At 46.9% G+C, this 14,241-nt stretch overlaps 1 protein-coding gene across 1 annotated transcript; it reads left to right on the plus strand.

The window, feature by feature from the left end:
* Positions 1-5,316: 5,316 nt before the first annotated feature.
* CKAP4 (cytoskeleton associated protein 4) lies at positions 5,317-13,511 on the plus strand. Its single transcript, XM_074901928.1, has 2 exons — positions 5,317-5,789; positions 10,386-13,511. The coding sequence occupies exons 1-2, from the start codon at positions 5,436-5,438 to the stop codon at positions 11,715-11,717; spliced, it is 1,686 nt and encodes a 561-aa protein (XP_074758029.1). The 5' UTR covers positions 5,317-5,435; the 3' UTR covers positions 11,718-13,511.
* The last annotated feature ends 730 nt before the right edge of the window (positions 13,512-14,241 follow it).

The raw sequence follows: 14,241 nt of genomic DNA on the forward strand, positions 1-14,241 counted from the left end.
CTTTGGCTGGGAGAGAGTTAATTTTCTTAATGGTAGCTAGTATGGGGCTATGTTTTGGATTTGTGCTGAAAACAGCGTTGTTAACGGATGGGTTTGTTATTGCTGTGCAGTGCTTACTCAGCCTCAAGGCCTTTTCTGCTTCTCACTCCACCCCACCAGCAAGCAGGCTGGGGGTGCACATAAAGTTGGGAGGGGACACAGTCATGACAGCTGACCCCATCTGACCACAGGGATATTCCATACCATAGGATGTCATGCTGAACAATAAAACTAGGGGGGAGGTTGGCAGAGGGGCACAGATCAGGAACTGGCTAGGCATTGGTCAGCTGATGATGAGCGATTATTTTCATTTGCATCACCTGTCTTGGGTTTTATTTCTCTCTCTTTGTTATTTTCCTTTTCATTACAATTTATTATTATTTTATTTTATTTCAGGTATTAAATATTTCTTTTTATCTCAACCCACAAGTCTTCTCACTTTTACCCTTCTCATTCTCTTCCCTCATCCCACAGCGAGAAGTGAGTGAGTGGCTGTGTGGTGCTTAGTTGCTGACTGGGGTTAAACCATGACAAGGTACAAATCTGGAATTTTGACTAGTGTCTCAAGATGGCCTTAATTCTTGGCCTTTCACTACAGAAGCTCTGTTAATTGAAATGAAGGACTAGTCTGTGCTCAGCCTTTGCAGCAAGTTAGTTCATAACCTTTCCTTACTGTTACCAGTAAAACTGGCAAAGACAATAGAGCCTACAATTAATACACTGCTTATGCAGCAAACAGCAACGCAGCTACTGAGTGGGTAAGACATGAAGCTGCATTTGGCCCTGTAGGTCAGAAATGTCCCAGTATGTGGCTAACTGATGGTCAGAGTGGGAGGAGAGGGAAAGGGCAAGGGATGTTATTGTTTATACCAGGGCCCATGACAACTAAGTTGAGAACATAACTTGAAGTCACAAGATATTTTGCCCTAATCCTAATAACTGAGCCAGGCAGACTGGCTTTAGTGCTAACAGATGGGTGTTAAGACTCTGGGTTGACTGAGACCATCAGGCCCAGATTTGGTAATAGGCTCAAGGGTACAACAAAAAATCTACAAGGCAGGTGTAAGGATGCTTTCTCAGCTTGCTCTTCTGTGGATTTTCCTCTGTTCCATGAAGAAATAAGTCTTGCGAGAGGCATACAGGATTGCTGCTTCTCCCCACCAAAGTATTCAGCTTCAAGTTCACACAGAAGCAAAATAGAATATTGGAACTTCTGAGAGAAAATGGTCTATCAGTAAACTCCTCAACTGCACCAGTCTGCAGTGTCTAGCTACTTTACCACCGCAGCAAATTCTTAATGCACGCTCCCCTCAGCACTAGTGGTCTCTCTTTCTGTACATAGGAAATAAAGAGTTTGATCTGCCGTGTCAAATCCAATGAGAAGCTGCTTGTAGAATGGTACTCTTGGTCAGGAATAGTTTGTATCAGTTCCTTGGTGAGAAAAAGCCTTAGCTAGTACATTGCTAACATCTTCCTTGTCACTACCAAGCTGGAGAAGGTGAAGTGGTATGACAGTTAGCTGTGCTGCCTTACTCCCTGAAACAGATTTACATCCCTTGATGCTTAACATCGATGATCCTCTTGATTACTGTATCTGGTAATATCCATATGACTCCAGCATCCTCTCCAGCTAGTGACTTTGGGCCTCAGGTCTGTGCATCTGACTGAATTGTGCTGACAAAATGCCTGAGACAATCAACTGTAAATTCTTCCTCTATCACCCACGCTAGTAGTTACTGGCTAGAATGCCACGTACAAACCGAACAGTTCAGTTAATCCTAAACCTTGGCAGAAGTATTGAATGGAAATGGATTTTCTGTGCTGACATAAGGGGCTGTGATCCTGCCTAGGTTTAAGAGTCACTGTTTTTGAAGAATACTCAACCTAAAATTTATTAAAAGAAGAGAATATACTGGGAATCAAATGAAAGACCAAGACAACACTTGATTGGATTTCTTGCTGTAATCAAACAGTGAAACAGATACATTAGCACCTCAAGCTTTTATCTTGCATGGAGTTATGGCTTGCACATTAATGTAATGAACTTCCACTTGTGGAATGACCCTTGGCAAGCAACGCATTTCAGTGTAACACTCAGCATAACACTGAAGCAGTGGAGAAGACTTTTTAGCATGTTTTTATTTTTAGGATTCTCCAGTACAAACTCTTTCCCATTAAGTTCCATTCTGACACTTCGTCACAACACTGTCCTGTGTCCAAATGCCTCATGGAAGCTGCTAGCAATATGCAGACTCCACCTGAATTGCAGGCTCTCTTCTGCTAACTCTGAAATATTTAGCAACTTCCAATATGCCTCTTGCTTTGAATCTTCAGGCAACTCATGAAACAGAGTTTCTGGGCAGGAGAAGTCTTGCTTCCAGTTTCAAAGCGAGCAGTGAGGAGGATGTCAGCACAGGGACTCAAGAACTGAAGGCCAAGCAAATACAAGTGCAATGTACTCCATCAGCTAGTATATGACGAAGTTTGTATTGCTGTTGCCTGCAATGTACCTATTGAGGTTAAAAGACAATATTGAGGTTAAAAGAAAATATGCCCTAGGCCTTTCTTGTCAAAATTAAGACTCCCAGAATTGTAACCCATAGTTACAAAAATCAAATGCAGTGACACACCTTGGCCTTGCACTGTGCATGTGTGGACAACTTTACATGAAAGGTTACAAAAACCCTTCCCAGTAAACCATCAGTGATTAAGGGTCTAGACTCAAAAAATGATAAAATTCTTTAGTGACCTGCCAGAGCAGTTAGATGTCTATCAGACAATAGCCACTGTGTGAATTTGTTTAGTTAGGGCTAAAGGACATCAAAAGAGGTACAATACTGATGAATTCAGGGTATATTTTTGAAAGAGTTAAGTTTTTCTACGCTATCATCTGTTTTGTCATCTGGCCCTGTGGTGGTGCAACCTGCCCTCTCTTGGGCTGCTCTACACTTGGTGCAGTTCCCTCCACTCTGGTAACATGCCAACCCAAGATGAACAGGGAGAGGTAGTGAACAAGAGCATAAAGGCACCCCCTTAACACCCTGTCTCCTACCTCCTCTATCGCTGGGGAACCAACCACATGCCAACAAAAATGGCTTGGGAAGGGCAGCAGACAAGAGAATTAAGGAACCCCCTTAGCCCACTTGGTTTCTGCTCTGCTCTCTTACTGTTTTCTAAGAACAGTAAGAACCATCAGTACCTCCTCAGCCTAGTACATCCATACATGGCTTGTAGCCCAAAGGGGGCGATACCAGAACTCCCAAGATCGAGCAAGCTCTGGGCTTGTACAACTGGTAGAAAGTACCAGAATATTCCATCATCGAGTTGGGCTGAAATGGGAAAGTACCTGATGAAAGTCAATTACCTTAGACCCCAGAAGCAGCGATTCTAAGCGAGACCCTTTGGGCTCTCCTGGATCGCAGCAGGCTATGTCCAGCAGCTCCCCTGAGCTGGGATGCCTCTCAGGCTCAAAATTCTCAAAGTTTGAAGATCATGTGCCCACAAAGCCAACGGAAGTCCAGGGTGAAGTCAGACTTCTTCCTGAGTCTGTTATCACCCGTTGAGAAATACCAGTGCATTGTGAGTATTTGCTCCAAACTCGAGAAGAGGGAAATTTTAACTATAGGCGAGCACCTTCCATCCACTTCTTTACCTATCTATGTGCTAGAATACGCACATTTGCTGTGACGAGTGTGGATGTCTATATATTTCACTGAATATCCAAATATTTCCACGCTGTGTACATGTTTTGCGTGTTTACCTATATACATATATTTTTTTTGACTTACAATACCTTGTAGTTAGTGTAAATCTTGTCATTCTCAAATCTGTAATCAAGTCACTATTTTAATATATTTCCTAAATTACTTTGTTAATCTTTAAATCGATCAACCATTAAGTGTTGCTAAAATCTAACCTTTGATCTACCTCTCACCACGAATACATTTTAAATCGTTATTACATCATAACTGTGTGAGATACTTTCATCCGCAACAGACCTAAAGCAGTAGGCAGACAGTAGTAGAAGGGGACTTACATTGTATTTTTTCAAGTTTCCACAATCAAGCAAGTATGTGATAATTTAAGATGCAACTACTCGGTTTCTGAAAAGGGATTAAGCAGCTCTTTTAGATGCTGGAAAATTTGAGGGATTTTCAAAAGAAGTTTTCAAGTTATTCCCATGTATCTCCCTCCCACCCACACAGAGGTGTAGAGCACATTCTCCTCCCCTTTCCACCATGGGGAGGAGTACCCGGCCCCAGCCCTCTATTACCAGGGCCCTAAAACTGCAGCCTCAAGCACACCCAGTTCCCTCGCCATACGGATCCTGTTACACGATCAGATGCAGTTTTTCCTCCCGATATGACCACTAATTAACTCAATGCACAGCAGACCGTCCCTTCCACCAACGCCTTATCCCTTCGCTCTGCCTTGTTCTCTCCTTCCCCAACTCCCCTTTTCTTGCCAGCACATCCAAACCCGCCAGCTCCCACCTCCCTCTAATCTGCCTCCTCACTAGCAGGAGAAAAACGGAGAGCAGGAAGAAGAGCAAATGGCGGGCGGTGCTGCGCACCCTGGCAGGCACCAGTCGGAGGCAGCCGTGCCGGGGAAGGCCTGGCTCAGCCTTCCCTCCCCTCTGCCGGGAGGATGAAGGTGGCTGCGGGCTCCCGCCGGCGCGGCGAGGCAGAAGAACACGGTCGGGGCGGAGGGGCCGCGCGGGGGGTTCCGTGCGGAGCCCCTGGCCTCCACCGAGGCGCTGGGACAAAGCAGTGCCTGGAGGCGACGGAGTTTGGGCCGGGCCGCGGCCCTCCCGCCTGCCAAGGCAGCTGTCGTGTGCCCGAGGGACCAGCCTGGTGCCAAGTCTCTGCTCTGGAGGCTCCACAGACAGCGGGGGTGGGTTGAGTGTGGAGACAACAACTTTTTCTCCGCGCCGGGCTCTCGGAGCTCGCTGCGGTCGTTCCAGCCGAAATCACGGCCAAGCAAAACCGGAGTTGTGTGAGGCGGGAGCTCGCCGCACTCTGCCACCAAACCTACGCGCCAGGCTAGATACCGGCAGCGGACGGAGCGGGGCTGGGGGACACCCGGGGGCTGCGAGGGGGCAGGGCCCGGCGGCCGGGAGCGCGTTTTGCCGCCCCGGGGCTGGGCGGGGGCAGCCCCTCCGCTCTCCTGCCCCGTCGCCGCTCCCTCGGACCGGGGCCGGACCCGTGTGCGTGGCGGCTCCCCCCGGCAGGGACCGGGACAGTCCCCGCGTGCGTGGCGGCTCCCCGGGGCGGAGGCCGGGGCGGGGCGGGGAGCGCGGCGCTGCCCGGGCCGGCACCCCACCCTCCTTCCCTCCCTCCTTCCCTCGCCCGCTCCCGCTGCTCCCGCTCCGCGCACGACGGCGGCGGCCTCCCGCCATGTCGGCCGCCAAGCACCGGGGCCCGAAGGGGGGCAGCCCGCCCGCCGCCGCCGCTAACGACAGGGGCGCGCAGCCCGGCGGCGCCGAGGAGGCGGCGGCGCCGAAGAAGCCGGCAGCGGCGGCGGCGCACGGCCGGGGCGGCAGGGCCGCGGCGGGGGGCCGCTCCGGCGCTGGCCCCCGTCGCGGCTGGGCGCTGCTGCTGGGCGCCGCGGTGGTGCTGGGCGCCGCGCTGCCCGCCGGCTGGTACGTGCGGCAGCTGCGGGAGGAGGTCGGGCGGAGCGCCCGGGAGAGGGAGGCCTCCGGCCGGCAGCGGCAGGAGCTGGCCGCCACCCTGGACGCCGTGGTGCAGAAGGTAGCGCGGCGCCGGGCACCGGCGGGGGGCGGGCGGGGTGCCCGGCGGGGGCCGCTCCGCGGGGGCCGCTCCGCGGTGGCGGCGCCGGCAGCGGGCGGGCTGGGGCGCGGGGCAGCGTCGAGGCGCCCGGCGGTGCTCGGCGGGGCGGGGGGGCAGCAGCCGCCCCCGCGGAACGGGGGGGGGTGGGCGGTTCAGCCCCTTCAGTAAGCAGCCGCGCAGCTCTCGGTAGCCCGGGAACGTGTCCCGTGCCCCCGCCCCCCCGTGCTCCCTCCGTAAAGATGCTTTCATGGCATTAGAGCGACAAATCGAGGCCGGGCCGCGGGCTTTCCCCGCCGCCTGCAGACGTGGCCTCGGTACAGCGAGAAATCCCTGGCAGGCAGCGCAGAGAGGGCCGGGGCGGCGGCCCCGGGGCAGCCCCGCAGCCGGTTCTTCGCCCAGTTTGCTCCTCCAGGGCTTGGGCGCGAAGCCATTTTATGTAACGCAGTCATCGCGCTTACGTGCTGGCAGAAGCGCGGACCTGCAGTTTCAAGAGCCTGCTTGGTGGTAATTTTATATCTTCGACTCTTGCAAATCGTTTAAAACCAAGCGTGGCGGATGGGCGGCTCTTTGTCGCCGCGTCGAGCGGGCAGGTGCCTGCGCCAAGGGAGATGGTGTGGCAGCGCGGGGACGTGGCAGGATCTGGCCTCGACGTCCCGGTGCGCTCTAGAAGACAAAACTTGTGGCAGCTTCCCCGAAGAGCAGAAGCGCCGCTCCCGCCATCCCCTGCCTTCCACCTTCCTGCTGCTGCCGCTGGCCCCCCGAGGGAGCAGGACTTGCCGTGTCCGTGGCAGCCCAGGACTGCAGAAGAGCTGCGAAGATGTTGGCAAAGGGTGTGACTCAAACGAAGCAAAAGAAGTGCTCATTTCTTTACTAGTTTTTTCACTCGGGCCGTATTAGCCCCTGAGCTAGAGTTTCATAAACAGCAGTGTCCATCTGGATATGTCTTAGGGCGCATAAAATTTTTGAAAAATGGCGCATGTGAAGGCATCATCAACATATAATCAGGTTCCTGTCTAGGGAGTAGGTAAATGGGTTGGAAAGCAGTATGTAAAGTTATGACTGAGTCAGATCAAAGAAAAGGAAATTCTTGTCTCAGCTTGACTGCTTTCTGCACAACAAGCTGTGCAGATTCCGTGTATTCCCTGCGAGCTTGGGCCCAGGCCAGCGATGAGGGGACAGGGTGGTGGGACAGGCATGGGCAGAGATCCTGCGGCTGTTCCATGGTGCTCCCAGAAGCACAGCAGCCTGCACACGTGGAGTTTGTAGAGCCAGTTTTGGTGTTTCCTCTTCCCTTACAACAAGAAGGAAAAGGAAGGCTCGCATGGACGGGGGAAATGGTTGTAAAATTCAGGGCTATAGTAGTGTTTCTGAAGCTGATCTTAAATCCTGGGGTTTTTGCTCACTGATGACTGGGCCGTGATTTGAACTAGCAAGGGTTTTTGTTTTTTTCCTAGATTTTAAGCCATTTTTACAGATTCTTTGTAGGAAGGAAGAAATTGCAATGTCAGGGCATGCAGGTTGTAAGATTACAATAGATGAGTATTTATTTGTGTTTGTGCAATATGTAAGCCTTTCCGAGCAGTATAGGAATGGGTACAATGTGATGCCTCCCATCTCCATGTTGTTGTAGAAAATTGTAGGTAAATGTTACAAATTCTAGGAGACAGGTGTGTAACAGAAGTTTATAAATAGTTGCTCTCAAAGAGAACTGAAACTGTATTTGCCTGTATATAGCAGGTGGCTGATGTTAGAGGTATATATAGTAGTGCAAGGATTAAAGGCGGGGGAAAGAGATCACAGAGAGTTTCAATGTAACTCTTGAAAGCTTTGCTTGCTGTGATTTGGTGTTGTCTTTACAAAAGAAGGTACTTGAGGGAGAAGAGACCAGGCTGTATTTTATTGCTTTACAAATGTGCAGGGTCCTGTACTTACAGAGTGCCATCAGTGCAGGCTGCTGTGCCAGAACTGGCTTTGCCCATCAGTCTTCTGCTGCAGAGAGCTCCTGTCAGGAGCAAGCGTTATATAAACTCATCTGCTTTACACATCAGCAGTAGGAGGAGAAAGGAAATGATGTGGAATTTTAGTCTTTAATATAGCAAAATTGTCAGAGAGGCCAAGCTCATTTGGTGTTTAAACACAAGTCAGTATGACCAGTTAGAGAAGACATAGTTATTAGCCACAGAAATATTTTAATGTGTTATTTATGATATTAAACCTTTCAAGGGCTGTGGCTTCAAACCTTACCAGCCATGAACACTACACAGGCAAACTCACATGTAGATGCACACACAAACCGACTGTGCAGTGAATAACTTACTATTTTGAAGTTGTGAATTTTACCCCTCTCGTGCAATGGGTTTGCTTCGGGCTCTGGTGACTCTTGCTTAGGACAGATCAGATTAGAAGCTGGTCTAATTTGAAGACCTCCATCCATTTTATTATGTCAGAGCCCTCTGACCTTCAGGTGGCTGGCCAAGCTGGAAGCATAGGAGAATAGCTTCAGGTTATACCATGAGCATTGCTTGAATGTCATGGAGGAGCATTTTATACTTCCAGTGCGGAGGGGTGGGATCTGTCTCTGTCAAACGTACAGCAGCGGAGACCGTCTGACCCTCTGGAGAGTTCTCCTGTCCATTTCTGATGCCTTTTCATAGACAAACAATTGAAGATAGTTAATTGCAAATTCAAATTTGGTGATTTGGTTGGAATGTTTCAAAGAAAATAAGTTCTGTCATAAGAGCAGGAGGAAAACTTTCCTGTGCCCTCCTTTTAGATTTCTGAAGTCTATTTATAGTGATACAGAAAAAGCTCTCTATGTGGAAAAAATCAGAATGAAGCTAAGATGTAATGAAGATTAGGTTGGTAAGTCAGTGTAATGGCTGGTGCCCTGCTGTAATATGTATGACAGTATTACCTGCTTCCCCTCCACCCCTTAGCTAGTTTCTAATTTTGTATGTGAGCACTAGAGAATACAGGAATGTAAAGATATTACAAACCTTCTTGTGGAAGAAGGGGAAAAAGGAAGTTATCTTTATGGGTATTCTTCAACCTGCAGGGATCTATTGGAACAAGGGCAAGTCTCATGGCCAAACTCTACATTCCTTACACAGTGCAGACTTAGATGAAAACCAAGCATTTAATTTGCAAAAATACAGATGAATAACTTAATTTCTAATTAGTAAGTCTGTTAGGTCTTTTGAAAATAATTTCTGGGTTCTGGAAATATCTGGAGCCTCCTTCAGTTAAAAAGAAAAAAAATAGAAGCTCTGTTTATTTCTTTCTAAGAATATGTAAGATGTGCTTCCTTCTATTTATAAAATAAAACCACCCTCCAGCTGTGTATCTAATCAGTAAACATGGCGGCCCATGTGGCACGACTGATTAATATACCCCTCAGACATAGGGAGTAGCATGAGGCAAGGCAACATGCATTACTCAGCACTTGCCATCCTGCCAAAGCCCTGAGGTATTTTCTACATGATGGATTCCTGTTGCATCCAGTGGGAGTTCTTACATCGCTTTACAAAGTTTAAAAAAACACAACCCACACACGCACAAAAAGATTTCTCCAGTCTTGAGACTGATACTCTGCTTGGCCCCAGAATTAACTATTGCGTGCTTCCCTGGCTTCCCTTTAAGTGTGAGAGTAAATGAACGTGGTGGCCACTCGCTCCTTGACCTTTTCCCTTTTGCTGCTGCTAAAACCAACTGTAGAGATAGTTTTTGTAATTGGGAAGCTTAACAGCATACCTGATCCAGTGGTAACAACTTTTGTATTAAGAGAGATAGATGCAAGTCATTCCCCTTGGCAGCTGCTATAGCTTTATTTTCTGCCTGTGTACATATGTGTGCCCCTGTTGACAGAAAGCATGTGAGTGTATTAATGTGAGTTACTAAGTATTTGGAACATTAAAGCATTTCTATGTTTTTTATCTCAAAAATAGTTAACAAGAAGATCTTCGTTGTCTCCATTGCCTCGGAGCAACAGAATGTCATGATTACAACTCCCATTCTCCAACCATTCCCAGCTCCCCTTTCCCCCTATTTTTTTTTGCTACTCTTTCTTGTCTGCTGTGAAACTTCTTTCATGTTCAGGAATTGGCCTTGGGTGTTACTGCCTGCTAAAGTCTAATCCCAGGTTTTCTGTATTCAGAAGCTGATGCCAGCTGTTCTTTAGGGTTTTTTCCCCCTCCCTTTCCTCCCTTACGGACTTGTGGCCTGTAGAATGAGGAATCATACAGGGGAGGGATGGCTCAGGGGTCTGGATGCAAACTTTGGAGGCTTGAGTTTGACTTTCACCGCCACAGATTTCCTGGATCACCTGTGGCAGGTCAGTGAGGCCAAGGATCTTCCGCGGATGTATGTATCTGTAGAGCTGCAAGGCTCTAGATGCTGGGCTTTTTGTGCCTTCTGTATCTGCGTGACATAGGATCACCTCGGGTAGGGAGCATGAAGGATTGCAAGGTGATCAAGGGCCATGAAGATCTTAGACACAAAGGTTAAGGATGTAGGTAAGGATAAAATGGCACGTATTAACCATGTGGATTTCTGTTTTAGGTACGTTCCCTACAAACCACATTTGGAGAATTTGAATCCATGATGAAAATTGCTCAGCAGAAGCAGGAGGTTACTGAGAAGGCTGTTAAACAAGGGGAGAGTGAAATAAACCGGATCAGCGAAGTGCTTCAAAAGCTGCAAAATGAAATTTTGAAAGACTTGTCTGATGGCATCCACATGGTGAAGGATGCAAGGGAACGAGACTTCACATCTCTGGAAAACACAGTGGAAGAGAGACTAACAGAGCTAACCAAGTCTATAAATGATAACATTGCTGTGTTCACTGAAGTCCAGCAAAGGAGCCAAGATGAAATCAACAATATGAAAGCAAAGGTTGATTCACTAGAAGAGACAGATATATATAGAAATGAAATTAAGGTGCTAAAAGATGCTTTTGATGAGATGCAAGCGTCCATGAAAACCAAAGAAAAGGACATAGAGACCTTGAAGAGTACAATAGACTCCATGGAGTCTGATGTGTACACTGAAGTGAAAGAGCTAGTCAATCTCAGACAAGAGCATGAGAAATTCAAAGAGGCTGCAGACACTGAACACCTTTCATTAAAAGCTTTACAAGAGAAAGTTCTGAGAGCTGAGGATTCTATTAAGCAGCTGCCTAGTGACATTAACAAACTTGGTGAAGATTTACTGCAAGTTAAAGCCAACCTCAACAAATGGGAAGAAAATGAACTCTTCAGAAAAGCGTTAGAAACTTTTGGGAAGAACAGTGAAGGACTGGAGTCTCGACTGAGGCACATAGAAGATAGCCTGGAGTCTCTAAATTCTGTTGCTGTTCAAAACAGTGAAACGTTGCAATCTTTCCTTTCTAAGGAGGCAGAATACGAGAACAAGCTCAGCACCTTAGAACAAAGCATTACTTCTCTTCAGGGAATCTCAGGTATGGATGTAACTTCAGTCACAGACGTTCTGAAAAATCTTGGCGAATCACAGACCTCACTGTATAATGATGTGGAAAACTTGAGGAGAAGCATCAGTGACCTGCCATCCTCTGGTGCTCTTCAGGATGTCCAGAAGCAAATTAGTACTTTGTTGGATCAAGGAAATCTTCAGAAGGGTCAACCACATTCTCAAGGCTATCTTGAAAAATTTTCTTCTGTGGAAGGCTCTGTAGATGAACTGAGATCTTCGGTCAGCCAGGTTGATGCTGATTTGAAAATGATAAGAACTGCAGTGGATAGTTTAGTCTCCTACTCGGTGAAAATTGAAAATAATGAGAACAACTTGGAGTCTGTGAAGAGCTCAATAGATGACCTGAGGAATGATCTGGAAAGGTTGTTTGTGAAAGTAGAAAAAATACACGAAAAAGTTTAGACAGTGGTGCTCCTTGTGCAAATAATGGATTAAGGAGAATAGCTTTTGTATGCCCAGTTTTTTACTCTTTTTAAAAGCAATTTGATACCTCCAAAGAGAATAAGAATACCTTAATAATAGAGACAGTTCTGCTTATTTCCTTTATTTCTCTTTTGTGTAGCGTTGTGGGGTTTTTTGTTTTTTTTAAATTTCGTTTTAAAAACCCATGAGTTTAGTTGGGGGTTGAGTTTCTAAGGACTCATCTTCTCTATAAAGTTGTACCGCTGTAACTGTAGTGGTGTAACTGAAGCACTACAGCCTCCTTAGCATGGGCACATATTTAATGGCATGAAGGTGTTTCACACTATGACACTAGATATCCCACACGGAGGGGCTACAGCTCTTCTGGTGTGAAAAGTGTACTGCTGTGCACACTGAGAATTTTACTGGTATGTTGTGGTTTAAAAAACAAAAGAACAAAACTACACCCCTATCTTAAACTGTTTAGACCAGTAAACTTAAGTGTGGACCAGGTTTGAAGCAACTCAGCTGTTCATGCAGTTTGGGACTCAGCCATGTGGTCGGTTTACCAGGTGTAAACTGAGCTGTAGTGTATTTCTGAGTCCTTAATCTGTACCAAGGAGCTAACAAGGGGTTTGTTGAACACCTCCCAGCCCGAAGGGAAGGTTTGAGGTAGGTGGCATTGCTTGGGGCTAAGACCTAAGAGAGGTGTTCTATCACATGGCTGGAGAGATTCGTTCTTTGTGATCACAGGCTTCTTTCCCAGAATCAATACACTGCTGGTGTGGAAACCCAGTGCTTAGAAGGGACATCTGAAGGACGGAATTAGTTTCCAGAGGGTACTGTAATATTTTTGTCATGTTTTGGGGTTGTTTACATGATGAGGCTATGTCTTTCCTGGAAAGGTCTAATTTTCCTGTGATAACAGGATTTTCTCAAAAAATGAGCACAGATTTGAATAAGGAAAGAGATGGGCTAAAATTGCACCTCTTGTGTTCCATGTATAGCAAGCATGTTAACGATAATAGTACACTCCAAAGCACACAAGGGGGAAAATCACCATGAAATCAGCAGAATTGCTTCAAAGGCATATACATTTCCAAGTTTTCACACATCTGACAGTGACCTGAACTCTTGTTACGTATTCAGGACTTGGTGCCTGATTGTTGTCACCATTGTTGTCACCTTGTCACCAGGTGCATGCCTGAGGCATTGGTAGCAAAGGATCCTTCTAGGAACTGGTTGAGAGTGAGGGAAAAGTGTTGGAATTCTCTAGATGTTAATTTGAAAACCACTTTCTCATGGAGCTTTTTTGGTTTTCTGTCTTTTTTGAAAGGATTTCTAATACCCCTCCTTTTCAAGTTTACTTTTGAACTTTATCCAAAGATTTGGTAAAGGAGTCTGCACATGGACACCTTGGAAATAGGTCTTGGGCATCGTGCTCACCTCAGCCTGCACTAGCCAGATCTGTGGCTACATTAGAAGAAGAATTCCTAGAAACGGCACCTCCCAGAAGCAGTATGCTCGTGGGAACAGTGGAGGTGAAAAGGAGTTCTCCTAGGTAAATAAGATACTGCACCATATCTAGTTTTGTTCCCACTGTAAACACAAAAGAACTGGCAAAGAAAGAGGGACCCACGGCATTAAGGTAACTGTTGTCACTGTTGGAACTGCACTGTTCTTTGTTGACTTCTCAAGTTCTTGAACAATGTTGTTTAGGTTACTGTGAAATGAACTGTATGGCTTATTTGCAGTATTTTTACTACATAATAAACATTTGGAATATTCTTTGCACCTTTTTTTGATTGCTGCCTACTTAATGTTTTGTGTCCCAGGATGCTTCCCATAGGGTGCAGGAAAGGGCTTGAGGGAAGAACCAGATGTGATGCAGCCCTGTACGTGTTCTCAGCTTTCAGAGGGGAACGTGGAGGCAGTCTGATCCATTGTGGTTACAGAGGAACTCCTGAAAACAGGATTTGAGCCAGTTCAATGCAGCAGCATTGGCCAGAGTGCACGAAAGTCTGAGATGTGAGGTGTGAAGTAGGTGATTTGTGCAGTGAGTGAATCATGTCAGACACTGCCAGCAATGCCTTAGTAAGACTTTCAGAATGCCTGAAGCATGTAGAACAGAAATAATGTACAGAAAGGGCCTACATTATCTTTCCAAAGTGGCTGCACCTTTTGGATAGCTTTGAATTCTGGATTACAAGGCCCGTATACTGATACCATCTTTGTGAAGGATGCCTGGCTTTCAAAACTTTGGGAAAGGGTGATTTAATTTTGATTGCCTGCAAAGATGATCCCAAGCTCGCCACAGAAGCAGCTTTGAATGGTGAGAGCCAAATCTTGTTTCCCCTGTACTGTTTATAGTGTTTGTAAAGGAGCGTGGGCATCATCATGTTCTGGCAGTTCCTGAGGCCAAATTCATAGAGATCAGTAATACCTGTTACTAAACTACATATATGTTCAACAAACAGGGAAGTACACAAGCCCTTCCATCTGAAAGAGATTTGACATAAACTGT

This window comes from Athene noctua, chromosome 3 (assembly GCF_965140245.1).
Source record: "Athene noctua chromosome 3, bAthNoc1.hap1.1, whole genome shotgun sequence".
NCBI lineage: Eukaryota > Metazoa > Chordata > Aves > Strigiformes > Strigidae > Athene > Athene noctua.